Source organism: Mus caroli, chromosome 19, assembly GCF_900094665.2.
Source record: "Mus caroli chromosome 19, CAROLI_EIJ_v1.1, whole genome shotgun sequence".
NCBI lineage: Eukaryota > Metazoa > Chordata > Mammalia > Rodentia > Muridae > Mus > Mus caroli.
Window position 1 is genome coordinate 24816813 of NC_034588.1, and position 26704 is coordinate 24843516.

Below are 26704 nucleotides of genomic sequence, written 5' to 3' on the forward strand. Positions count from 1 at the left end.
AATCACAGTCTTTTAACACTCTGTTACTGGCTTGAATTTTGAACACTCTAGAGTTTGTAAGTCACGTGAGGCTCAGCAGTGCTTTTTGTTTTGTTAACTACGGCTAAGGTCAGGTAGTGGTAACTAGCTCAGATGATTTTGATTGAGGAGAAATAGGTTTTAAATTTTGAATTTTAAGGTGTTCTGAGCATTATTTTTCTTAAATGTCTACCAAATGAGAACCATTTTGCAGTTAGCATTGGCACAGGGTTTCTCAACTGAGACAGGGGAGTTGTAGACTTACAGTAATTCCCCACTTTATTCTGCAGGAAATACTCATGTGTATTGGAACAGTATTGGGTTCCTTGGATGCTTCTCCTATACATGTGCCTCTCTCTCTATTCTCTAAGAGTTGTCACTGAAACTGACAAAAAGACAGAGATTTATGTCACTTTCCTCCATACCGTGGCAGTTTTCATTGCTAATGCTCTTTGAGGCTGGCCTGGGATGGTGGCAATATGCCTATATATCCCCACACGCTGCAGCATACTTAACATACAACTCTTTCTCCCCTGGGGATATAGTAGCACACATATCTTCACAAAGTTTCAAGTCTCTAAAAACCAGTCACTAGAGAGCACGCGCTAGGTGGAGTGCAAGGCAATTCAGGCCACAGCTGCTTTGGAAAGGAAACAGTTTCAAATGTAGGAATGTTGACCAATGTCACCAGGCCAAAGCCACAGCAGGGAGCAGACTGTCCTGAGCCCACTTGAGAGTCCTGCTTTGTCTTTCCCTGTGGTATTTCCCCCAGGACTCAGGTGGAGGTTGCCCTGTGGAGCTCGGTTCCCTCCTACAGTCTACCTTTCTACAATACTGCTGTTTTCTGGAATCTCAGGATTCCCTGCCCAATGGCCCTGAGTTCCTTCTCAGGTCTATGCAAACCTCTTCAGACATGTCATGGGGGGGTGAAGTGTGTAGCTAACTCATTTGCAAGGTGCAGAAAAATCCTGAACGTTATCCTGAGGGGTTCACACATGATAAGATGGGAAGAGTGAAATGGAAGATAGGTATGAAAGGGCAGAGGTTGGCTGCATCTGTGTCTCTATTTCCTGGCATGGACAGAAGAGATGGGACGTTAAATATAGGCCATATGTCCTTAGTTATCAAGCTAATCTGTTAAAAGTAGATGGACGGAGCAGATTTTACTTACACTTGGTTCAAAATGTCTGAAATACTTAGACATAAGATGCCCCTGGTCCTGCAAATGTTAGGTTGAGGCTGGAAGAACACGCTTTATGCAAATAAAAAACTATGTACAGAAGAGAAAGAAAGCCTGCTCTTGAACTGATTAGTTCCCACTGAGCTCATACATAATATCTAATAGCAATGAATAGCCTTGATGTATTACAGGAGAGAAGGAGTGTAGATTGATTATAACCAGCTGTCTGAGGTTAGGGCTTTACTGCTGTGAAGAGAGACCACAACCATGGCAACTCTTATAAAGGAAAACATTTAATTGGGGTTGGCTTTCAGTTCAGAAGTCCATTAGCATCACGCCAGGAAATATGGTGGCTTGTAGGCAGACAAGGTGCTGGACAAGAAGCTGAGAGTTCTACATTTGGATTCACAGTTGACAGGAAGAGAGAGTGACCCTGGGGCTGGCTTGAGCTTCTGAAACCTCAACACCTCAGTGACACACTTCCTCCAACAAGGCCACACCCACCCCAAGACCACACCCACTCCAACAAAGCCACATATCCTAATCCATTCAAATAATGCCTCTCCCTAAGAGCCTAAGGGGACCATTTTTATTCAAACCACCACACCAGCAGTGATTACCTGCAGAGACAATGAGATTGAGGGTGTTGGAAACATGTTCTCTTCAAGATAAATATGAGTTAGATTTATAGAGCTTACACTATTTTCAGTCATGGCCCATATTCTTGTTGAGAACATCTTTCCTGACACTTTTATTGCTGTATTTTAGTAAAACAATGACATAATGTAGTTCCCTTAAGAAAATAACTTTCCTATTTTAAATCAGACACACACCTGTAATATCAGCACTGAGAGGGCTGAGGCAGGAGGATTGCAATGAACTGGAAGCTAACATGAATTACAAAACAAGTTCCTGTCACAAAACAGAAGAAATAAACAACACAAAGACCTTTCCCCCTTTCAACAATGAAGTTTACCATCACCTTCATAACAACAAAGAACTACATACAATACAATAGACACTCCTTAGGGTCACTTGGGGTGTGTAGGCTCAGGATCATGGAGTATGGTACACATGTCAGTAGGTGGCGCTGTGATGCATAATCTGTGGGTGTGTCCAAGAAGCCACCAGTCAAAATCTCTAAAGGATCCAGTGACAGGCACTGCTGAAGAGGATTATGTGCTGAGGGGTCACTCAGGTCCTCAGTGACTATTTCAGTTGTTCAAGTGTTTTAAGCAATCTTGAATTTCTAGTTTTGCTTTTTCCCCCCACTTGAGCAATTCAGGCTTAAACATTTAAACAAGAGTCTAACACCTTGGTGAGGGTCTCTGAAATATTCTAGAAGAAGGCCCACTTGACCTGGGAACTTTATTGAGTAAATACATCTTATATATGACCCATGAGAACCAATGAGTGGTTCTGTAAGTTGACAGCCCGTCCTCTCATCATTTGTTTCTCCCTGAATGACTATTTTTCAGTACTTATTGTTGGATACTCTCTACTCCCATAGAGGAGGGGACAGAGAGGTTGTAGGTACTAGCCAGCAGGAAAGGAGAAGAAACACAGGAGGGTAGGGTTTGGACTCATAATACAATCAAAATCAAGTCCTTCTCTTGTGCTGTAATAAGCAGGCAATTCTCTCATATGCAAAGAGAAAAGAAGAGAAAGAAGCTGGAGAAAGGTAGGAAACACTGGAAGGGTTTCAAACTGCCAACCCTAGGAATCGAGTAGATGGAGGGACACAAGAAGGGCTTCTTCACAGCTCCTCTAGGGTGGCAGACTCACTGTTTACTTTTAGGTCGTCTGAACTAATACAGAAAAGCAAACAGAGCTGAAATCAAACTACAGGTTCTGAAAAAAAAACATCATTTAGGACTGGAGTGTGTGTGGTAGAGCAGGGCACGAAGGAGCTGAAAGGTATAATTTGTTGTTTTCTAATTCAGTTTCTAATTGCAAATTTCTTAAGTTAATATTACATTTAGTTTGCATATTCTAAATATCTTAGAAAATGGAAAGACAGGGTAGGAGGATGACCAAGAGACATCCATGAAAACTCAAGAAGGAAGCCCTAGAACAAAAGGATACAATGTTGCATAGTAGGGATCTGGTATACAGGCTATCAGAGAGAATGCATGCGCATTTGTGTCTGGGTGACAGTATGTTTGGGGTATTATGTATGGTATGGAAACAAGGTTAATAACATAGTCCCTATTTGGAAAATATATGCAAGCAATTTTCACGATGACAAAGCCAAGTGTGGATTACCAGCAGTGTTCACTGAGATGGAAACATTTTGTTCAGTTAGCTGTTAGCACTTGCCATTTCTCATGGGTGACTTTCACTCTGGCTGACCTTAGTGGTGACAGCTGACACCAATGAATCCTTTGCAAGGTTTGGGGTAATCATAAATGTGAACTCAGAATCTTAGCAAAGTGACAGGATATGACTTCAACTAAAATGATAGCAAGTTATGCAAAGCTCTATACAAATGACAGCGTAGCTTTTGACAAGTACTCCATACATTTTAAGTTACTGCTATACAAATAGTTTTTACTCCCTGTAAAAAACCTCAACTTGTAGGCTGGAGAGATGGCTCAGTGGTTAAGAGCACCAACTGCTCTTCCAAAGGTCCTGAGTTCAAATCCCAGCAACCACATGGTGGCTCACAACCATCCGTAACAAGATCTGACATCCTCTACTGGAGTGTCTGAAGACAGCTACAGTGTACTTACATATAATAAATAAATAAATCTTAAAAAAAAAAAAAACCCAAGCTGCCACCCCCCAAAAAAACCAAACCTCAACTTGTTAATACAAATCGTGCTTTTACAATATGCTTTAAAGTAAGTCTGCTGCCCTTCAGGCAGAGCTCCAGTGTACACCCCCTGCCGCTGGGTCCTGCTCACTGACACTGACTGCCCTTGGCTGCTGTTAGGTTAAGTTCCCATGCTCTGGGCTTGGCTTCTCTGAAAGGGAACCACACTTACTCTAAAGACTTTCTGCTGAATTCTTACTCTTTCTCTTTGGTTTTTAGGTGTTTTTTAACCCCTCCTTTTCATTCAGAATATATATTAACTTCAATGAATCTGGAAAAATATTTTCCCCAGATGGTATTATTAGGTAGGCTATTTACCATATTTGTGTTTAGAACTAAACAATTAGAGGATCATTTTGTTTTTACTCTTAGATTTTGAATCAGGATTTTATTACTATAATACAGGCTACACTCAAACTCACAATCCTTTGCCTCATGCTTGAAATGTCCACACTCTAGGTGTGTGGCGCTGTGCCTCGGTCACCATTTTGTTTTTTCCTTTTGAAATGTTGGCTAATGAGAAGGTTTAAAACTAGTAATATGTGGGCATAGTCATGATAAAAATAATTACAATATAATTAATTTTAAATACACAATATAAAATGCTTGTCATGGAGAATCATTTTATGAAGCAACCTGAACTGTACATGTTCAGTGAATGTTACTAAACTGTGTATTTATGATGTAAGACATACACACCACAGACTTCTGAACAGATTCTAAATAGCCACACTATTTTTAAAAGGTTTTTTTTTTTTCTCAGTTTGCCCTGTCAGAGTACTTTATGGTTTTTGAAATTTTCATTTACCAGGTGTAACAGGTGTGCGACAGGTGTAACTTGTCTATCTTATGCCCACAAGTAAAACCTCACCACTGCCAGAGAGCTTATGGGCACATTTAAAATACTTATATAAGCATGTGAAAATTGCATAAATTCTGGCTGTAAATAAACTCTGTTTTCTATCATGTAGGCAAACCAAGCCAAACCAAACCAAACCAAACCAAACCAAACCAAACCAAACCAAACCAAACCAAACCAAACCAAACAGGAGTATTTCATTTTTCATCTCAATATTATTTCCTTGAGAAAGCCTTATATGGCCTTCCCAGGCAAGAGTAACTGTCCCTTGCTTCAAGCACCTCCTAATCTTCTAAACCCTCTCTTTGTAGCACTGAGAATGTGTAGCTATATAGTTACAGAGTGCTCAATAAATATTTATGTAGAGGAATTTTAATCCAGCAACACGGCTGCACTGGCAAGGGATCACAACCAAAGGTCTGTGTGACCCGGCTGGAATGCAGACACGGCACACACCTTTAATCCCTCTGGCTGGAATATAGACACATCATTAGTACAAACCACTAAGGTATATTAGTTTATAGAAGGAAGCAGCCATGTATGAAAGTGACCTCTAATTGAGGTACAGACAAAGTGATGGTTAGAGAAATATTTGATAGGATAGTCAGAGATAAGATATGATCAACTCTCACAAGACAGTTCATACAGTATAGGAAAGAGAAGTTATTTAAGAGAAGTTCAGTCTGAGAGAGGCTGTTAGTTGGAGGTCAGTGCAGTGGATTTGGGGTCATTTTCATGCATTTCAGTACAGGTCAGCAGAGGCAGCTGAAGCCAGAGAATAAGAAACCAGAAGATTTAGAACCATTGCCAGAGTTATTTTGAGGCCAAACAGTGAGAAGCTGAAAGAAGCCAGTTTGAATCAGTCAGCTTGGAAGATCAGATTGTATGGAGGCTAGAAGCTTCCAATCCTAGGCCTAGGGATAGTTAGAAGAGAGAAAGAAATGCTCTAGGCTCAACCCAAGCCGTGTGTTCATACAGTGCTGGTACGGCTCTCATCTCATTCCATCATCAGAGGAAATAAAAGCAAGCTTTACATATATATCTCCATTGCCATGAAAATTCCTCGAAGACAGAGTCACAATCCACTTTGTTTACTGTTATATCTAACTCTAGCAGAGTGGTTAACTAACGAGTCAACTAATTTTAGAGACAAAAGTCTGGTGCTCAACACAGGGAAACATGGATGGCCCCAAATTCAGTTCTTTTGACCTAAAAGTTCTGTGTTACTTAACTTTTCAGCAATCCCATCTTCAATTATACAAACCACATAGAGAAGCATGCAGTTATCATCATGTAAGCTTTAAAACAAGAAGTAAAAGTCCACACTTAAGAGAATAGCATCTCACTAGAGATGGTTGCAAGCCAACAAATGGTTGCTGGAAATTGAATTCAGGACCTCTGGAAGGTAGTCAGTGCTCTTAACTGCTAAGCCATCTCTCCCACCCTTGTCCCGCTCCCTCTTTCTTCCCTCTCCCCACTGCCCCCTAACACACACACACACTCACACATTTATTGAGACAATAATCATGCAGTAGACACACATACACACACACACACACACACACACACACACACACACACGCACACTCATTCATTCATTGAGACAATACTCATGCAGTAGAGACTGGTTCCTTAAATTTGATATCTGGATCAGGCCGGCCTTGATTCTGTGCTCTCCCTGTCTCTATTTCCCAAGTGCCAGGGTTACTGGCATGCATGCTCCACCATGCCTAGCAGATCTTTGGGAAGAGAAATTCCAAAGGGCAAAGTGAGGGTAAGTTTAGGATAATATATGAGAAGGACATGAGGTGGCTGGAGACCAGGAGGTGAAAGGAGTGGATGGCAGTGGGAGGTGGCGACTTTCTGTTTCTTGACAGTCCATCTCCTTTCCACAGATACAAAATAATTTTAGATAAGATAGTAGGATTAAGGCCCAAAGTCTATGTTAGCTGAATAGCCTCTGAAGTATAGTGCTATGGGGGATTCAATGGAGAAAACTGGCCTTGGTTTGCTCTGTAGACTGAATGTTGCATTACTGTAGATACTAAAAAAGGATTTTCTTACCAACTGGGTAAGTAAGCATACAGACTAGGATTACATTTAGAGCTCTGATTTTACAGAAGCTAATTTACATCTTATTGTTGCACCCATATTTTATTAATATATCTTTGCATTGTGCTGTAATTTATCTTATTCATTTGCAGCCTATTCATGTAGCTAAGAGTGTCTATTACAATGATTATGTGCCAGTGCTGACAGTGTGTCTCCCTTGAATTCTGTAGAGCTCCTACTGGCTGCAGGCTCATGTGAAGAGGTAGCTAAGCCTTCAGCAAGATGGGCTTATACCTTTGTTCTTTAGAGACACAAGGGAAGCAAAGACCATACAGGAGAAGCCACATGGCGACAATAAGAATCACTGTTCTCATTATCTTGTTCATTCTGGTAAAGATCCAGAGAACAAAATGCGTAGCAAAATGTTAAATGCACTAAAAGACAGATCTATTCAGAAGTGTTGAGCCCTGAGGTAAGAAATCTTTCATTCCAAATGGGCATCTTGTAAGAAGATATCTATAGAGCTAAAGTAAAGATAGTTGAATTAAAGAAACATCCAAATTGTTTGGTCTATTATTTAAAAGCTACAGCATTTCTTGTTCCATCTTACATAAAGCTATTCAGCATCATTTAAACATAATCATACAAAGGTGTATAAATCATGAAATTGTAAAGGATGCTATTTTTAAAATGGGAAAGATGACTAATAAAAATGTTAGAAATATTGGACATTTAGGGCTAGAGCGACAGCTCAGCCATTAGGACAATGAGCTGCTCTTTGAGAGGACCTGGGTTCACTCCAGTACCCACATGGTAGCTCTCAGCTGTCTACACCACCAGCCTTAGGGCATCTGGCCTCCTATTTGGCTTCCTTGTGCACCAGGCACATACATGGTATACAGACATATACAGACAAAGCACTCATACACTTACAAAAATTTTAAAACGGACTGCTTTCACATACAGCTTACTCTAACTCAATGTAATAAAATGAGCCAGAGCTGAATTATTTCAGCCTTTGTACTTATTGCTAATTATATTAACCAATTCTTACTCATGTTCTTGTAAGAATCACTGCTTTCTGACACTGAGTGTGGATAAGCCATTTTTATAATTACCTAGAAATTCTAGAAACAGCGTTAGTGATCAAGAGCACGGGCTTGAAAAGTCAGACCATCTGTTCTGCAAAATGTATCTGTGTTTACAAGCTATAGAAACACTGAGCACCTCTGTACCCGTGTTTACTGCACTAACCTTAGATGCACACTAACAACGTAGGAAAAGGAATCGCTTAATTTCAGAGAATTGTAATACATTGCTAAGTGTTTTATTATATACAAAAGCTTAGAACCATGCTTGCAACACAAGATGGACTTGTCGGTCATCATTACCATCATCATAAGTGCTCTGAATTCATTTCCTTCTTGAAGGCTAGGAAAGAGCCTACAAAATACAGACTTAACTCTTGTAGACATTGGTCTTCATCTCCTATCAATAGTTTCTCTTTCTTTCTTTTTTTTTAATCGGTTTTTTTTTTAAGGTCTTGTGTTTTCAAAATTTTATTTGTTTTATTGTTTTTATTGTGGGTGCATATAATGGATCAAAACATTCCACTGACATGATAGAATCTTCAACCTTAAAATTCTGTGATTGAAACTACACACACAATCAGTCCCTTGTAGAACTGAAGCTGCTTCAGGCAATCATTTAGAAGTGAAATAAAAAACCAAACAGCCCATGAAGGCCCTCTTACCTCGCCCATCACTGCTATCGGTGTCTCTCCTGTCACTTGAGCAACACGATGCTCTACTAAGTAGAACATGTACTCATCATAGAGCAGCCGGATCAGGTGAAAGGAGCCAAAGCTAGCAGCACTGCGTAAGGTTAAGTCCCGGATAACCATGGAGCTGTTCAAGAGAAAGGGCAGAGAGGAAGCCATTAGTGACCATGGTTATAGTTTCATGTGTTAGTACTTTTAAAAGCAGTTAAGTTGGGAGACTAACTGAAAACATAGGCTTTTATAGTATAAAACCTGTGACAGATCAATTTCATTGTTGAAAGCAGTTGGCTCAACTCATTCCAATGGTGAGAAAGAGGTCCTGCTCTCTTGACCCTGGTCTTCTAGATCTAGAGCTGGGTAGGACAGACCTTTCCTCATTACTGCCATGTTTGCCCCTTCTGTGGTACTTACAGGTAGATTAGAGACAATTTTGGAAAGGTTGAAAATTCATCCCTGGTATAAGAAAAATCAACTCAAAGTGAACATTTGATTGATGATGCTTGACATTTGTCATTGCTAAAGGAAAATGATCCATAGAGTGGACTTTGTGCCAGGTTCCATATAAAAATACTAGCCGTTCCCTGAAGCTGTTAGTCTAATTGGAGTTATGTGGCAATTACTAACTCTAATTTTCAGTGATTTTCATTTAAATTAAGGTGATTTGCCCCCCACTAGAGACAGGAAGTAGAGATGACTTTAAAAAGTATTAAAGTATTAAATCTTAAAGCATGAACATTTGATATATATATTGTAGAAATATGAGCTATATTGATAGAATAATAACAATAAACTCCTTTACATTAAAAATACAAATAAGTCCAAATAGAATTGTAACTTTACCAAAAATGTATCAACTAATAAGCTTGTTTCATACTTCAAATATATATATGGTGTCTGTGACTCACAGTAAGAATAATGTATGTATTTATGCAGTTTCATACCAGTTTTTACTCAGTTGCCTTTTTCTGAGGATTTTATTTTGGCCTATAAATACTAAAACTGTCATTAAATTCTCAGGAGAAAGATGCAAAATGTCATAAATTAACGCCTTATTTTATAATAACCAATTATAAAATCCCAGGCAAATAAAAGAATAACAAGTAGGCTTTACTTTTGTTTTCAGCTTCATTTATCAACTTTTTAAAAGCACAGATTTTAAATCCATCAGGTTCCTTATGTGCACTCTGGCAAGTAACTGAGCCTGAGCTGAGACCTGAGGGCCAAAGCTCCGGGTCCTGATGCTGGCTCTTGGCTACTTGACTCTTAACCTCAAATAAGCAATCTCCCTGAGGTTGTTTTCTCTAGGGAAAGTGAAAGCAGTATTTTTAGTCTTAGCTAACTTACAGTTATTTCAAGGATAAAATGAATTAAAGAATATGAAACAACTTATGAGTAAATAGAATACAACAACTATAATTTATTATAATATAGGACCAAAAGGGTTATTTATAATTTGTTTATGAAAGACTGAAGACTTATTTATTTATTTCTTAATCAATGTAAAAACAGAAGAAGAGGTAAAGCTATTCAGCTAGCTAAACTCATTTATAGTATGCCTTAAGACAAACAAGCCAGGACCTCACAATTTGGCCCAGGCTGGCCCACATCTCATTATGTAGCTTGGATTGGCATCTCCATCAATCTTCTTGTCTCAGCCTCCTGTCTGGGAGGTTACAGGTGGCCTTTGTAGTCTTGCTTACAATCACATAGCCATTTTTAAGGCTTTTAAGTTGGTCTGAGCGTCAAATGAAGCAACACATAGCAGTTAGTTTCCTTTATCTACAGTTTTGATTTTCTTGGCAGTTTCAGCCACTGTAAATATGAAATGCAAATTCTAGAAATAATCAACAACTTTCATCCCACATGTCCTTCTGCGTAGAGTGATGAAGTCTGCTCTCTGGCCCCCACCACATGGGAAGCAGCTCTTATTGCCCAGTAAGTCCAAGTTGTATAATGGCTCCAGAGTACAAGAACAGTGATGTCAACAAGTCAGTCTACACATTACTGCAAAATGGCTCTTTAAAATAAGAAGCTTAAAATGGAAAACAATATTGACTGCTGAGATGAGAATGACAGTAAGAATGAATCTTCTATCTGTGCAACTGAGAGAAAGGGAAGTAAATATGTGCCAGGTTTGCTGTCGTACTTCAAACTGCAAAGGTTATAGCCACAGCATGCATGAGCAGGTACCCCTTAGGTTGAGAAATATTGGTGGTTTCAAGCACCTGTCCTAGGCTATAGCCTCATGGATAAGGTGAAGAACACTCCTGAATGACCAAGCATCCACATGAGCATGTCCATGGCAATGCTAATGCCTCAGGCTAGCAGTAATGACAAGGCCTTCCTTGTCTTGGATTCAGGGTAATGGCAAGGCTTCGTAGGTCAGACTCAGGAGAATGGCAAGGCTCTTCTATAGTTTGGTACAAATGTTGGCTAACTATTGACCTTCAGCTAAAAACAGTATTTGCAAAGAGTACTAACCACAGCTCCCTCATCCCAGATAACTTTATGTTCATGGCTCCCTGAGACTCTTCCACTTCAGAGACCCTTTCCTTCCTCCATGATATAATATGTATAATAAATATGCTGAGTATCTGGGCTAGTGGTGTATCTACATCTAAGTGTACTGTCTATCCAACTACATACTTCAATTATGCTGTTTTTTTTCTTAATCTCCCATGCCTCCCAGTAAGGCTTCCAGGATCCAGCCATGCAGGCAAGGGTATCTAACATATGAGGGATCTTAACAAAACTGGACATTAATAGAGTACAGCATATACTAGAATTAATGCTATATCCATTACAATACACAGTTGCAGGCAATGGTTTCTGTGTGTCAATAAAATACCTTAAACCTCCTTAAATGTTTATAACTAATACATAAATGTATTATTACAAATGGAAGAATAGTTCATATGCCAATGAGACATTATCTTCCACTTGTCAAATAATTTACATGAATATAATATAGTAATTGTTTGAAAGTAAATATTTTTTCTATGAGAAAAAAATTAAGGCAGAGAAATTTCTGCACACAAGAAGAAAAACAATGTAACATAATGATTAAATACCAAGTAACACTGAACTCAATGTCAGTCATCTTGAAAGGAATCCAAGAGTTGAGTATTCAGTTACAACTGCAACCATGTTGCTGAATAAAGACAGATATTTAAAATGCAGCCTAGGGATGACAAGTGGCTAACAAAGATACAAACACAGGGCTAATATTATTCAAAAGTAAACACATACAGGTTAAAGAGAACACCTGTTGTCTACTGCACTGAGATTGGAGATTAGAGAGGGACTGAAAAAAAAAAAAACTACCTTATCTACAAGTATTCCTGAGGCTTCTGTAGAAGGAACATGACAGTCATTATCAAAATGTCAACGTACTGACCTCTGTAATTCTAATTGTAAAAGTTTAGACATAGCAAAGTTAGGTTTGACTGCAGCAACCCCTGAGCTCACCCCCAACTAGGAATGCTTGAATGATCTTCACTGTAGTCACAAGGAAAGCTCTTTTGCCTTTCTCATAAAACACAGAAGAAAAGAAATAGTACACATAAAATGTGCATTTCTGGATTTTCCAAAGTCAATGTTGGCCATTCTGAGATAGCTTAAGTAGGCAGCCCCTGATGGAGCAGAGTATGAGCTGCAACATAACAGCTGCTGGGAGCGGCTTCCTCATCAGGCTGTTTCTATATGACTATGCCCATAGATGTGAAGACAATTTTAGAAATTACTAGGTTAAATATCAGGTTTCTAAACATGAAGGGACTGTATTTGTGGCTGTCAAATTTATTATATTCTCTATGAATTTACAATTTTAATTATTTACAATTTAGAATTACAATTTATTTAGAATTTACAATGCTAAAACATAAAAATCCTTTCCAATTCTGCTTCTTTAATGATTTATGCCCAGTTTTCATTACTCAACAGTTCTTATGCCTCAGTGGAAAGCAGTTCTGATATTACCTGCCTACCAGCAGGAAGTATGCATCTGTTTGTCTCTTTCCTCAGTGGCCCTGAACTGTAAGTCTTCAAATCTTTTTGAAATGAAAATAATAACCATAATAGTGTCTAATAATAAAAAGTCAATTATCCCTAACTCAGAGAGGACAGAGGGCAGGCACCTGATGATCTACTGGGTTTGTGTATCTACAGAGAACACGAAATTCAAGTGAAAAATTTTTTTTCTTTTCAGGATTCCTACAATAGATCTCTGTGGTGACAAAGGCTTCCAGGGGTGTATTTCTAAAATGAAGTCAACTTTCACACACACACACACACACACACACACACACACACACACACACACAAACACAAAGAAGGGCAAGCATGCCACTAACACAGAACATAAAGAGGAAGTGTGTGTGTGTATGTGTGTGTTGCATCATGTTGCATCTTTCTTCTATTGCTATATAGGTAGGTATTCTGCCATTGGTCATGAGAGGTTTGGAAAGACTCAGACAGTTTAACTGATTCATCCACTAGTCATGAGCATACAAATCACCCATATAATTTTCTGTGAAAATTCAGATGAGCAAAATTGAATATTGAGTTTCAAGAGATCAAGAAAACAATTTCTGCCATGTATCATGGCACATGACTTTAGTTGCAGCACTGTGGAGACAAAGCCAGGTTGATCTCTGTATGACTTCAAGATCAGCTTGATCTACATAGTGAGTTCTAGAATAACCAAAGCTATGTAGAGAGACCTTGTCTGAAAAAAAAATAAAGCCCAAAACAACAACAATAATATGTATTTCCAAATTAAAGTTTTGAATTATATGACAAATGGATTCATATTTTGTGAGATATCAAGTTAGATAATTCAAATTTTTGATGGTGGTATTTGACCCTTTAGTAAAATTACAAATGTTTACTTCTTTATTTGGGATAATCCCACTGACCTGGGCCTAAAACCTGTATGTACTGAGATATATAAACTGCCCCTAACTTGGATTCCATGCAGAAATCCATCTGACCATTCCATTCTACACAGATGTGGCACAAGTTATGATCAATAACATCTTATAAATGTTTGTTTAAACTTGGGGCCAACAAATCTTTTCAATTTTCCCATCATATATCATATAATTAGTAAGGCCTTTCCCTTTAGGGCTGATTACATGTCCACAAAAAATTCCATGTATTTCCATGCGAAGTATTTTAGTTGAAAAGGTGCATTGTAAGTATATATATATGTTACTACTTACTAGATTCTAGTCATGCATCATAGTCACAAGAAAATGAATGATTCCAATTTCCTTTTAAATATGACCTCCAACCAGCAAGGGTATGAATGAGTTATAGAGTCTCAGAAGTAACCAAGGGCTAAAAAAAACCATGTAAGTTATACTCTCTGATACTTAGCCTGGTTTGAAGATAAATACAATTTACAGAATTAATACATTACCTAGGTAGTTTTGAGTGCAAACTGGAACTGCCCAGAGGGTTTCAGAGCTCAGATTGCTAGGCCTTTCCTCTGTAGATTCTGTCTCAAGTAGACTTGTGGAGTGACCTAATAATGAACATTTCTAATGTTTCTAAGTGGATGTGAGGCCACAGTCTAACGAGAGCCACTGAAGAAGGAACAAGGGTACCTACAAGAAGGCAGGAGCAGAGGGAGGACTAGAGAACTTTTCCAGCTGTTGCTGAAAACATCACCTAGTCTAGTGGTTCTTAACCTTCCTAATACGGAAACCCTTTACTATAATTCCTCATGTGGTGGTAACCCCCAACCAAAAACTTATTTTTATTGCTACTTCATAGCTCTAATTTTGCTACTGCTATGAACTGTAATGTAAACGTGTGTGTGGTCTTAGGTGACCCATGTGAAAGCATGCTTGACAACCAAGAGGGTCATGACCCACAGGTTGAAAAACACCCATCCAGCTAGACTTTCAGAGATAACTCGCAGAAAACTTCTCAGCTTTGAGAAAGGTCTCCTTTCCTAGCAAAAGTGTTCATTTCAATAAATTTCCCATTAATTTCTACACATCATAGTCATAGGGCTGGGTAACCCACTAAGTCTAGGCTGACTCCTTTTTTATGTGAATAGTGTGGCCATCCACACATTGACAGAGCATGACGGAAGCTCAGAGCAATTTCAAGGCTACCTGTAGAAAGACCACTTGAGCAGGAACTGCCGGGCGGCCTTAGGGAAGCTGGGTCTTCCTTCATAGGGCTTCAGCGCTTGCATCATCACATTGTCCAGCCAAGCAGCCCACTGCTCCAGAGTGCTCTGCTGCTGCAGGGTCATCTTGAAGTCTGTTTCTAGTCTCTGAACCATGTTGTCATCACACTGGCACACCCAGGAAGCCTGCTCCTAGGACAGGTCACAGATAGAAAGGAAAGTTCAACTCAGCAGCTTCCTACAGAGCATCATCATAGAACACACACAGGGTGTCACAGGGAGGACATCAACAGGGGATGTGAACACATCATGACCAGTACTTAATGCACTCAATGCATTTACCATCTTCCGGGCTTAGCGTCTTTCCCTGATCTTTATGGGATGCAGTGTCTGACTGGGTGTTCTACTCTGGCCAGGCCTTGTGCAAGACCAGAGCAGTTAATAAGGAAGATAGGTGTTTGGGCCAGCAGCACGGAGCACCCTGCTTTCTCACGATTTCAAGGTTTTATCTACCCCATCAGATAAAAATTTAAAACCATTTTAGAAGATTTAGAGTAAGTCAGAGGAATAAATGGATTCAATAGGCCAAAAGTGGTCCCTGAAGATTAAAAGAAAAACAAACACTGAATGGTACTAGGTAGAAACATACGCTGTGAGTTTACAGATGGGGAACAGAAATCTCAAGGGCTATCAATTCAAACCAACAAATGCAAATTAATTCACAGAATGGAAAACAACAACAAAACCTCTTTTGAGAAAATGTAGACATGCTATCTGCCAAGAAACCTGATTACTGTAATTTTCCTTCTGCTTCTGGTTGGGGAGCTTCATATTTTGTAACAATAAAAATAGGAAATTTTAAAGTTACTTCTCAGTGATTGTCTAAGTTTTATGATACTTCTAGTGCTATACGGTATTTTAAGATTAAAAGAAAAATATCTCTCAGGATTGAAATGTAATTATTTGACAAGAAACTGCTTGGCAGATAATCAAAAGGCAAATGTGTGTGTGTGTGTGTGTGTGTGTGTGTGCCCAGTCCCTAACTTGCCAAACTTAGTTCAACCAATTTATTAGGTCAGTGTGGGCTCTAGTTTCCTATGCAATAAATCAGACAAGTGAAAATTAATAAGAGTTTATTTTCTTTTTTTTTTTTNTTTTTTTGTTTTTTTCGAGACAGGGTTTCTCTGTGTAGCCCTGGCTGTCCTGGAACTCACTCTGTAGACCAGGCTGTCCTCGAACTCAGAAATCCGCCTGCCTCTGCCTCCCAAGTGCTGGGATTAAAGGCGTGCGCCACCAACGCCCGGCATTAATAAGAGTTTATAAGTGGCATTCATTACAGTAATTTTAAGATAAGTTTCTTTGAAGGCATCTATAAAGCTCCAATATAAAACATAGACTACATTGATATTTTTATGAAAACAGTGTCTGTAGAGTTTATTCTATGTAATCTCTGAGGTGCAGTTAATTCAAATTGAAATTTCAAATCAATGTATCCCTAATCCCATCTTTCCAGTTCTAACATCTCTGCTGATCCTACACACTTAACACATTAAAGGATCATTTAATCGTAGCCGTTTTAAAGGCAAACTGCGTCTAAATCATTCATTCCATCTCTCTGGGAAGCCTCAGTTGCTTTCACATCTCAGCTGGTGATAGCAACTTCCAGACTTGTCTTTAGATGTTGCCTCTTTTTTTTTAATTATTATTTTTATTGGTTATTTTGCTTATTTACATTTCAAATGTTACCCCCTTCCCGGAGGCTTCCTCTCCAACCACCTGCCCACTCCCATAGATGTTGCCTCTTAAACACCATTTGTAAATAGTTAAAATACACTAAAATGTGATCATAGAAAAATATCAACATAAAAAAGAAAAAAGGCAATAAAAGAGTATGAGGGTAGGTCAATACATGAATATACATACTCTTTAAGTTTTTCACATATAATATGTGCTCTATTTTTATGAATACATATTGCATATTTATATACATTACTAATTTATTCATATTTATTTATGCTTATACATATATAATTTTAACATGAATTAAATTAAGTATATAAATATAATAAATATCATACATTTTACTCAATATTCTGCTTAATAATGGTACCCACTATTCTGTGTAGATAAATATACAGCTGTATTTATTTGCTCATTAATAAACTTATGTCACTGAATGAATACATTATTAAATAACCAATTCCATATAGCTAGCCATTTATTTGCTCTAATTTTTTTACTAGTATAAAGTTTGAATTAGCTATGTTGTTAACTACATTTTCTTATGCTTTCATTTATTTCTGTATAATATATTTATATAAGAACAGTTAAGATCTTTTAATAGTGTTAAATGGCTTTCAGACCCTAAGTACCCAGAGAAGTTTAGACATAACAGTAGTTATCAGGAGAAGGTTTTCCCCATTAGCATTTAAGTTTTTTTTTAAAATACATTTGACTCTTTCTCTGTAAATAGTACATCACTGCTAAATATGTGGACTGTACGCAGCTTCCAGCCTCCAGAATCTTTTCATTGTGCAAATGGAGGAGCCTGCGCTCCACGTGAAGGGTGTGTCCTTGTTGGCACCAGCTCTAGGATCAGGATCTTACTGATTCACAAGAAGGGATTTCCCTTCTTACCAAAAATTCAAACCCACTCTTTATATGAAATTATTTTTGGCAAGGTAAGACAGTAATCTAAAACCTAATTGGAGAAATAAGACCACAGCTCAATAAGCCACTTTTCCCACCCTTTCATAATGTTCTGTTTCACTAGTCTACGGATCTCACAGTAACAATAGCTTACTCAGTAAGTAGTCCTTTAGACAGCAATTCAATTTTCTCAATTTTATAATGGAAAAAGCTGAAAACAAACACCCGAAGACATTCTTAACTTATATAAAAATAATATCCAACATGGTACATAGTGACAAAGTTCAAAATCACACTGTATCCTTAATAAATATTCAATGCTTAAGTTATCAGGTTAGACCACCAAAATCTACCTAGTTTATAATTTAATTTTTAATTTTATAATAAATGCATCCACTTACACAGAACGTTTAGAAAACAATACCATTGTAAATCATTAACTAAGAAAGAAAGCCGATCAACATGCAATCGACTAACTGACTTGAATGCAAAGACATTTGCTGAGAAGAAGATGAAACAGGGAGAAGAATAAGTACCTCTCCTGATGGAACGCCCCTGCTCTTTACGTGCTCCAAAACTAATACACACAACTTGCTTCAAACCAGAGTGTCCTTAGTGCAAGAATTTTACTCTTTTATCAGCCTTACTGAGACTCATCTTAGAAAAGGCAGGGACAGGTTTCAAGTGACAGGAAAAGGTCATGCAAACGGGATGGGAAGCAGGGTACACTGGAGAAGCCTACCAAAGCTTGGAAGAAATAAAGATGCAAGGTAGGTGAAAATAATCTATACTCACTTGAGGATTCGTTAGAATGTACAAAGAAATAAAGTGTAGGGTGAACTGAATGGCTCACCACTGCTATGAGCCTCTGAAGAGAGGAAAAGTGTTTTGGGGGACAGATGCTTAAGTATGCAGTTTCCAGTTGTAATGGCTGCCATGATAGACACGACACAACACACACACACACACACACACACACACACACACACACACACACACACACAACTTGACAGTTGACAAGGAAGGAAGAGAAAGAGTAGTCTGGAAGTTGCTGAGGTTGCTGAGTAAGGATGAGTGGCAGATGTGCAGTTGACTACAGACAAAGATGTCCTGAAGACAGCTGCTTCTAGCCAGTGAGTGGGCTCATTTTCATACATATTCAATTCAATACAAAAATAATGAAGCCATGTTTGAGAACTCACAAAAATATTAATACAATAACAGTTAATGCTTTTTCATATATTAATTAAAAATCATTCTTTATAAAAATTACTGTTACTGAGTTGAAATTAACCAACGTTGTCTTATTATTCTGACTTCAAGGTTATTTTACCTCAGTTTTTATAAGGTAATTTTTAAACATATCTTTTTAAAATGAAGATTTGAAGCAAATATTAGTGTACTTCAAGATATAATTGCTTAATATGTTTGGTAAATGAGTTAGTGTAAATCTATTTACACACATAGACCGTTTTATAAATCCAAGACTGCTCTTGTAAAGGCTACATGACTGCATGCTTGTACATGCAAGTGTCTGTTTATATACATATAGTTGGTAGTAGAGGGACAGATACATGGGAAAGAGACTGAGAAATTAGCTATCAGAAACATGAGCCTAATTCAGTAAATGTCATAATGAACACAATTCATTGTACTATAAATGAATCAAGCTCAAATGGTTTTATGGAATATATTTTAAATAATAAAGCTAGACATAATGTAGAGATTAAATTTTGTATTAATACAGTAATGATCTGGAAAGACAGACTGTACAATTCACCTACTTAAAGTATACTTTTACTCAAAAGGAAGTCCCATACCCATTGTATCTGCTATTATAATACCCTAGCCCTATCCAGCAGAGACCTATTTTCTGTCTCTAATGTCTATTCAGGCCGTTTCATACAAATGGAAACATGTAATGACTTTCCTTCACTTATCATGTTGCCAAGGCTCAATCAAATCTTCATTTCTTTCCATTGCTCAGCAGTGGTCCATTGTATGGATAAAACACATGTTCATTTATTTGGTAATGACCACCTGGGCTGTCTCATCTGAACCATGATGCTATGGACACTGAAGGATAGATACCATGAACATTGAGTTATCTCTAGTCTGAGGAGCTCATACAAGGTTGGATGGTCAGAAAAACTGTTTTGGAGCATTTTTAGAGTACAGATTTTAGGGATAATTATGTGGTAAACTCTATTAAATACAAAAACATCTGAAAAACATCCGAGCCTTCTAGTGCAAGCATTTTAGACAAGGACTGGTCAACCTGTGTGGCCATGTTTCCCTTTCTTATAGTTATTTGCCGAGCACCGGACTGCTCAGGCATATGGTAATGTATATTTATCTCTTTGAGGAAATGCTAGTGTCTCAGTGGTTGTGGCTTTTACATTCTCATCAACAGCTTATGAAGTGCTAATTTCTCCAGTTCTCCAGGGACCAAAAACTTAGATTTTATAATTTCAACCACATCCATTTCAGTGTCCATAAATATTATTTACTCATGGTTTAAACTCCTGTTCCCTTGGTAGCCAATGCTGAGAATCCCTTCTTGTGTTTAGTAGGCACTTATCTATTGCCATTTTAAAATCAAGTGGCTCTTTATTAATGGGTTTCAGAGTAGTAAACACACACACACACAATTATATATAATATATAGGATACTTGTAGTGAGAATTTTGGTTTCTTTAAAAACACAGAAATATTATAGGAATGTTTTTGTTTCAATCCCAAGTGTGGGATATGGGCTGCTTCAGATTGTGCACAGCAGCTGACTATGATTTGTCTTGTGCTCTAGCAGGGAATGATTTTGCTAGCTGCAGATAGCTTCTGCAAGTGTATAACATTTGAATATCTGGGGACTCTTGAAAGGGTATAGAAATGCTGGAGCATCAAGAGGGGCTGCAGTCTCTGTAGCTCCTCCTGCTGCGGCTGGTTGCTGTTGTTGCCTTTTGTCAAGTGGTCGTGTGCAAAGAGAGGGGAAGAAACTGGATATCCTGAAGACACAGATCAAATTTGCCCCAAGGAACTAACCCCCCTCCTAATCAGCAGGAAGGAAGTAGTCTACGGATATCCTCACCACTTTTCCCTTCTATCCTTTTTCTCTCCTAGTATCAGGGGTTGAAAGGGAGGAAGAAGAGGGATGGTGAAGGGGGGAAGAAGGAAAGAACCCACAAAGTAGCCAAAAGTCAGGCTATTTGAATTTCTGCCATTCTTTGCATTTTTAAAATATTCATTATGTAGTCTCTTGTTAATTCCAAAAGTTTTAAATTTGGATTCTGTTTAATAATGCATTTTTTTTTTACTTTGTTGGTTATACTTTAGGTCAGAAATGTTATCATTTTGAAAGTAACAATTAATTTTGCTACTTTAGTATCGTAAATAAAATATTTGTTAGACTTCTGCATGGAGCCCACATTATTCATTTCCAAGCATAAAATACAGAGCAACTGGTGTTAGAAAATACATTTCATGTGAACTAAACACCCAAACTTACGCAGTTAATTCTTTAAGTGAGAGAATTTTCTCAGGTATCTGCAATATAGTCTGTAATAGAGATGCTTAGTTTTTCAGGTGGGTTACTATAGTAACAGAAGTACCTGCTCGAATGCTTACAAATCACTATTTAAACAACCTAAGGTAGTTGTTATAGCCTGGAAAATGAAACGAGAGCAGCCAAGCAGTTTTTCAGATTCTCACAGACATAGACTAGCCTAATATTTTTTTTGCCAGATTTCAATTACTCTGATCTTGATTATCCGTTTAACTTCTTGGCAAACCTGGATGTATTCTGTTGCCTACTTTACCCACAAAACAAATGGGGTCAATGAAGCTCTGTCTGGGTGAAACTCCAGCTTTGTAGAAACTGTGAACACACAGTGCCAATGCTCAGTCGGATGGTCCTGGTTTAGAACATTGTCACCATTCTTTAGGAGACAGGATGTGCAGGGAGGCAGCGTACCTGGACATTGGCAAAGTCAACGCGGTTGAGGTCACTGAGCATCTGGTTGATCTGGGAAGTATTCTGAAGCACTGCGCGGGCTGCCTGGGCCAGGTGATTGAGCGACGTGTATCTTCGCAGAGTCTGGGCAAAGGCACTTACAGCGGCAACCTATAGAAACCCAAGCAAGCTGGGGTCGGTTGTCTTTTTTTTTTTTTCTTCTTCCTCCCCAACCTACCTCCTTCCTCTCATAAAAGAAACTACTGCAATCTCCAAATCTCGATTTTTTTCAGTCAACTTTAACAGTTTTCCTTAGATATATTTCAAATTAGTTTGGTAATAGTTAACTTGTAAATTATATACCATTTAAGATTCTTAAACAAAGAATTAGTTTTGAGTGAATTGAGGTCAACACTAAAACAAACGCCCATATTTTCTGACATCTGAGTGCAGCAATAATTAAGCCAGTCTTGGAAGTTAATTACCAAACAACAAGAAGAAATTACATTGTTTAAAAAAGTAGAAAAATGTTTGCTTTCTTTCCCTCCCCCACTCTTTTTAGGACAACTAACAATTAGACAAGTATGAACATTTCTTTTTATTTGGAAAAGCAAACAGTAATTTGAACAAACACTTTTCAGAGCAGTGTCATTCACATCTACCATTATGACTCCATTTACACCACTAGTCTACAAGTAGGTAGACGTGATGGTTAAATAAGTAAGTTCAAAGGTGTCATGACCTAATCCACATTTATCTCTCAAAACCTCCTCTCCATTACCCTCCATCATCATTGGCCAGAAGGGCTGCCCTAGCTGACAAGCACTCAAGCTCCCAGGAGGATTTAATCAAGGATGGGCATTGTTAGGAGAGCAAAGGACATACCACAGTGGTTAGAGAGCTCACTCCTCATAAACTGCGTTCTTCTCTGTTCTAAGGCTACAGTTTGGGAAACATGGAAAGATGTTTCCTAAGGCTGTGAACTTCAGCCCTTACATTTGCTGGTGACTTCTCATTATTGCTAGCTGTGATGTGCTTAATCATTAGTTTAGTCAACTCTGTTTGCATGTTTAGAAATCAATTCAGTTATTCCATACACTCTTTCCACAGATTTTTTCTTTCTTTTCTTTCTTCCCTACAACTATTATAATGGATTGAACCCAGAACGTTATGCATACTGGTCAAATGTTTTACTGCCCTAGCTGGTCATCCATCACGTTCTGAATGAGACTAAATGAGCTGTCTATGTTGAAAAGTACCAAAGATAATGAAAAAAAAAAAAAAACCTAAATGAATACCTAGTTTTCATGATCTCATAGAAATGTTAGATGCATAGTAGGTATGACTCAGTCTTTCAAAATATGCCAGAAGCCTTAACATATTTATAGTATTTTATAGGTATATAAGCATATATTTGAAGAACTAGTTGGTTGAGTAGAATAATTGGTTGACACTGTAGAGGAGGCTACTTTGAAAATGAGATGTATTAGGACTGTATGGAATACTCAAGCAAGCTTATATACACTTGTAGAGAACATGGTTCTCTGGTATACACACACACACACACACACACACACACACACACACACACACACACACCAGGTATCAGGTTAAGTGTCTCATACATATATTACATTGTTCAACTACCATCTCAACATGGTATATTTTAGAGAGGTTAAGTGGCTTGTGTAAGACTGTACAGATTTGAACCCAGGCATTTAAGTGCTATTGCCACTCACTAAACAGCTCTTTCCGAAGTCGGGGTAAACTGTCTCATTGACAGAAAGTTCGGCAGGAAAACAACTGCATATATGCAACAGCAGAAGAGCAGAAGCTGTGCTCTGCAGTGGTAACCATTCAGGTTAAACCTAAAACTCAGCAAGGCAGACAATCCTGCAGGCAAGCTGCTGGGGCATTCATTTTGATTATCCTGCGAAGAGTGTGATTGTAACAATTTAAGGTATTATTTTAGGAATACAACAGATTTTGAAAGTAAAGATATACTCTTGGAGTCTAATTGTGGAAACAGCTACTTAACCAAAAGCCACAAATTTGATTTTTTGGGGGCAGCAAAATCAAAGTATTGCCTCTGACCAATCTTGCCACAGGCATATGCCAGAAAGGGATAATGTAGAATCTGGATCCTCTAGGCATGAGCTCTGAACTACAGAATCCATATGCTAGTTCTGCATAATATTCTGTGTTATTCATATATAAAGATTAGTTACAAGAAAATTATTGAAGAAATAGTTCCTTAAGCAAGTGTAAACACACACACACACACACACACACACACACACACACACACAAAGGACATAACCATACCTTGGTTTGAATCATTCTCTGTGGAATATTGTTCATGGCATTTGAAAGCCAACCTTCTAGGCTTTTTGCGAAATTTCGAATGGCTTGGGTCAAGGCACCTGAATGACAGAAAAAGAAAAGTAGAACAATAAAAATACGCAATACCATTCATTTTAAACTGGAACAAGAGAAATATGTTTATGCTACTTTAATAGCACAGAGAAAAATTTCTATTATCTTCATTAATTAAAAAATAACGTAATTTCTAATTTCTTAGTGCATCTAAAAATACCTGACTCGACTTTTCGAAGCACCCTGTTCTCAGACAATGATGCCGCCTGCTGGAAAGGAAGGCATCAGAACCTGGCGCCCATGCTCATATACCAGTTGTGAATAGACTTGATGGAGGATTTCTGCCCTGGACAAAACTGCAGCAAGAGTCTTGTGATCAAGACTAAGAATTTGCTTTGTAAATTTTCCATTTTGGTCCCCAAATCAACCTTATTTTATCTTGTTGGTTAAAATGAAACACAGTGCAAAGTATTATTTTTGTCTCTATGTATGATGTTTTATCATAAAGCCTATGAATTGGAGTATTTATCTGTTGAAAAGAGAACAAAATGTATAATTGTCTCAACAAAAGTTTCCGATTACTATTTGAATTTCACATGGTAGGTAGAGCTAAAGTGTAATACAATTGCTGTCACAGGAGCAATGTTACTAAGATATTACCAAGACAGCCAACCCTATTGCGGTAAAAGCCTAAAATAGGGACAGGTCCCACGACAGAACTTTAGAGTGGCCGTGAAGTGTCCAGAAGTGCCTTCAGTTATCAGTGCTAACCATGTTACAAGGGATCTGCTCACTGTGTCATTTAGTCAATGGAGCTTAAATTCCTTGGTGCCTAGGGTTACATGCTGTGGGGAATAGATTTGGGTATTTAATGTTTAAAGCACCCATAACACAAGCTAATCTCTGTAGGTTCCGTAATATCTGGTAGGTACGCAGATCTGTGGTAGACCATGGGAAAGAAGTCCTATTTTGGCCATCTGCCCCCAAGAATCTAAAGCAGGACCAAAGTCCTGGGCTTTCCTTTCTATGCTGAAGTGAGTCTGACACTCTATCTTCTGCCAAAATAGATTTTAGAGTGCATTTAGACTATTTAAATTACTCACAAGAGATATAAAATTTAACACCCCAAATAATAACCAACTGAGTCTTTGTTGTTTAGCTGGATAGTAGAGATTGAAATTGCCTAAATATTGATTAGGAAAGAATGCATACTTGAACTGGAAATTTCTTGAGAGGCAACTTAACTAGGAGAGAAAAAAGAAAGAAGCGTATCTTTCTGTCATTTCATGTCCTAGAGTCATGGAGTGCAGGTGTGAACGGAAATGAAAAGAGTGACAAGCATTAACGGCCTTTCTGAAACTCAGTACAATTTTGTTTAAGGTTCAATATGGCAATCTACATTTTACATTTGTTCTTTAATTAGTATAACAATGACTTAATTTGAAAAATTCCCCAATAACTTAATGTCATTTTAAAGCATTTCATAATGCCCTCTTTTAGACAAACTAGATGGAAGGAGATTATAATGTAAAAAAATACATTGGGCATATTAAAAAGTTTAGGTATTTACTTTTTGTTTAACTAAATGATGGGCAGCTGGAAATATAATACAGTGTTACCAGTCGAGTTCTTATTCAATAATTCACACTTAATTTCCTTTTTCCATGTTTTGGGTAAATGTATTTTAGAATATAGGCGCCTTCAGGCTGACTTTAAATTAGTATGATGTGCAGACTTTTTAGCTAAAAAAAGAAATCCCATCTGGACAGAAAATGGTAGAGTGAAGTACTAGTAGCCAAGAAATACAATTTTTAAAAATAAAATTAAGTTTCTTCTCTCTGTAGGGATTCATATAAAATCAGAATTGTGCAGACTGATTCTGACAGCTTCTAAAGACTCATAAATGGATGGTTTGGTATTTAAAAATCTATTCCAAAGCCGAGCTGCCTCAGCCTGCTCAAGATCAGCATTAAAATGCACCTCACCCAGCAACAGCTATCTACATTGTATTTTAAGCATTACATTGTTGAGCCTTACTGTAAAATGGAAATTGAATTCCCCAAATTTCTTTTGTAGAGTAGTACATTGATATATCTTGTAATTTCAGAGAAATAAAACGATTTCATTTTTGGGTGAGTTGTAGAGACAAATTCTTTGATAGAATAACAAGTTTTTCTAATCACATTTTTCAAAAGACAAAGGGCAAGTGTATCATATACTTAATTCTAAGGTTTAAACTAAAATTGATCAATAACTTAAATTTGGGAACTGCTAAATTCCTAAGATGCTAAGATAAAAGCACACAGTTTCTGAATTGTTTAATGAATATTGATGCTACTGACTTGCCTCGAAAAGCAAAGCACTCGCTAACATCCCTTCTTGTATCTCATGAGAGAAACTGTATGTTGGTAGCCAGATGTCATAGGCTAATGAGCTAGCCTATGCAACATCTTTTAAACATCTCTAGAGATTAACACTTGGAGCACAGCAGGCAGGAGAGTAGGGGAAAAAAAAATCAAATTCTAGAACAAAAACCAGTAGAAATTGACACAGTGAAATTTTCTATGACAATATCAATTTCTATCAAACTTTTAGTCAGGTAACCTGGTGTGTTTAGTATGAAACACATTAGTAATTTATAAAGTGTTAAGATAATGCCAGTGGGATTTCCTTGTGTTTTTTTGTTTGTTTGTTTGTTTTTTTACTTTCTCCTCCATATATTAATGTATATTGACTGGCACAATTTATAAATGTGTATAAGCATCTCTTTTTAAGGTAGTGAATGTGTAAAAGAATTTACACCTTTCACTGGGTCTTTGCCTTTGTAAATATAAACACACAAATGGTAACATCTTCCGTTTTCCTTCCACTAAAGCCTATTTCT

The 26704-nt window shown here is 37.7% G+C and overlaps 1 protein-coding gene across 8 annotated transcripts in view; it reads right to left on the reverse strand.

The window, feature by feature from the left end:
* Rfx3 (regulatory factor X3) overlaps positions 1-26704 on the reverse strand; it is a 252375-nt gene that overhangs the window by 15858 nt on the left and 209813 nt on the right. For 7 of the 8 annotated variants that reach the window (XM_029472433.1, XM_029472434.1, XM_029472432.1 and 4 more), the window contains 4 exons: positions 23770-23867; positions 21466-21615; positions 14830-15038; positions 8678-8831 (listed from right to left, as the gene is read on the reverse strand). In XM_029472433.1, the coding sequence (XP_029328293.1) occupies positions 8678-8831; positions 14830-15038; positions 21466-21615; positions 23770-23867 (611 nt within the window). Of the gene's footprint in view, positions 1-8677; positions 8832-14829; positions 15039-21465; positions 21616-23769; positions 23868-26704 lie in introns of those variants that run through there. The other variant, XM_029472435.1, reaches the window with a different exon arrangement.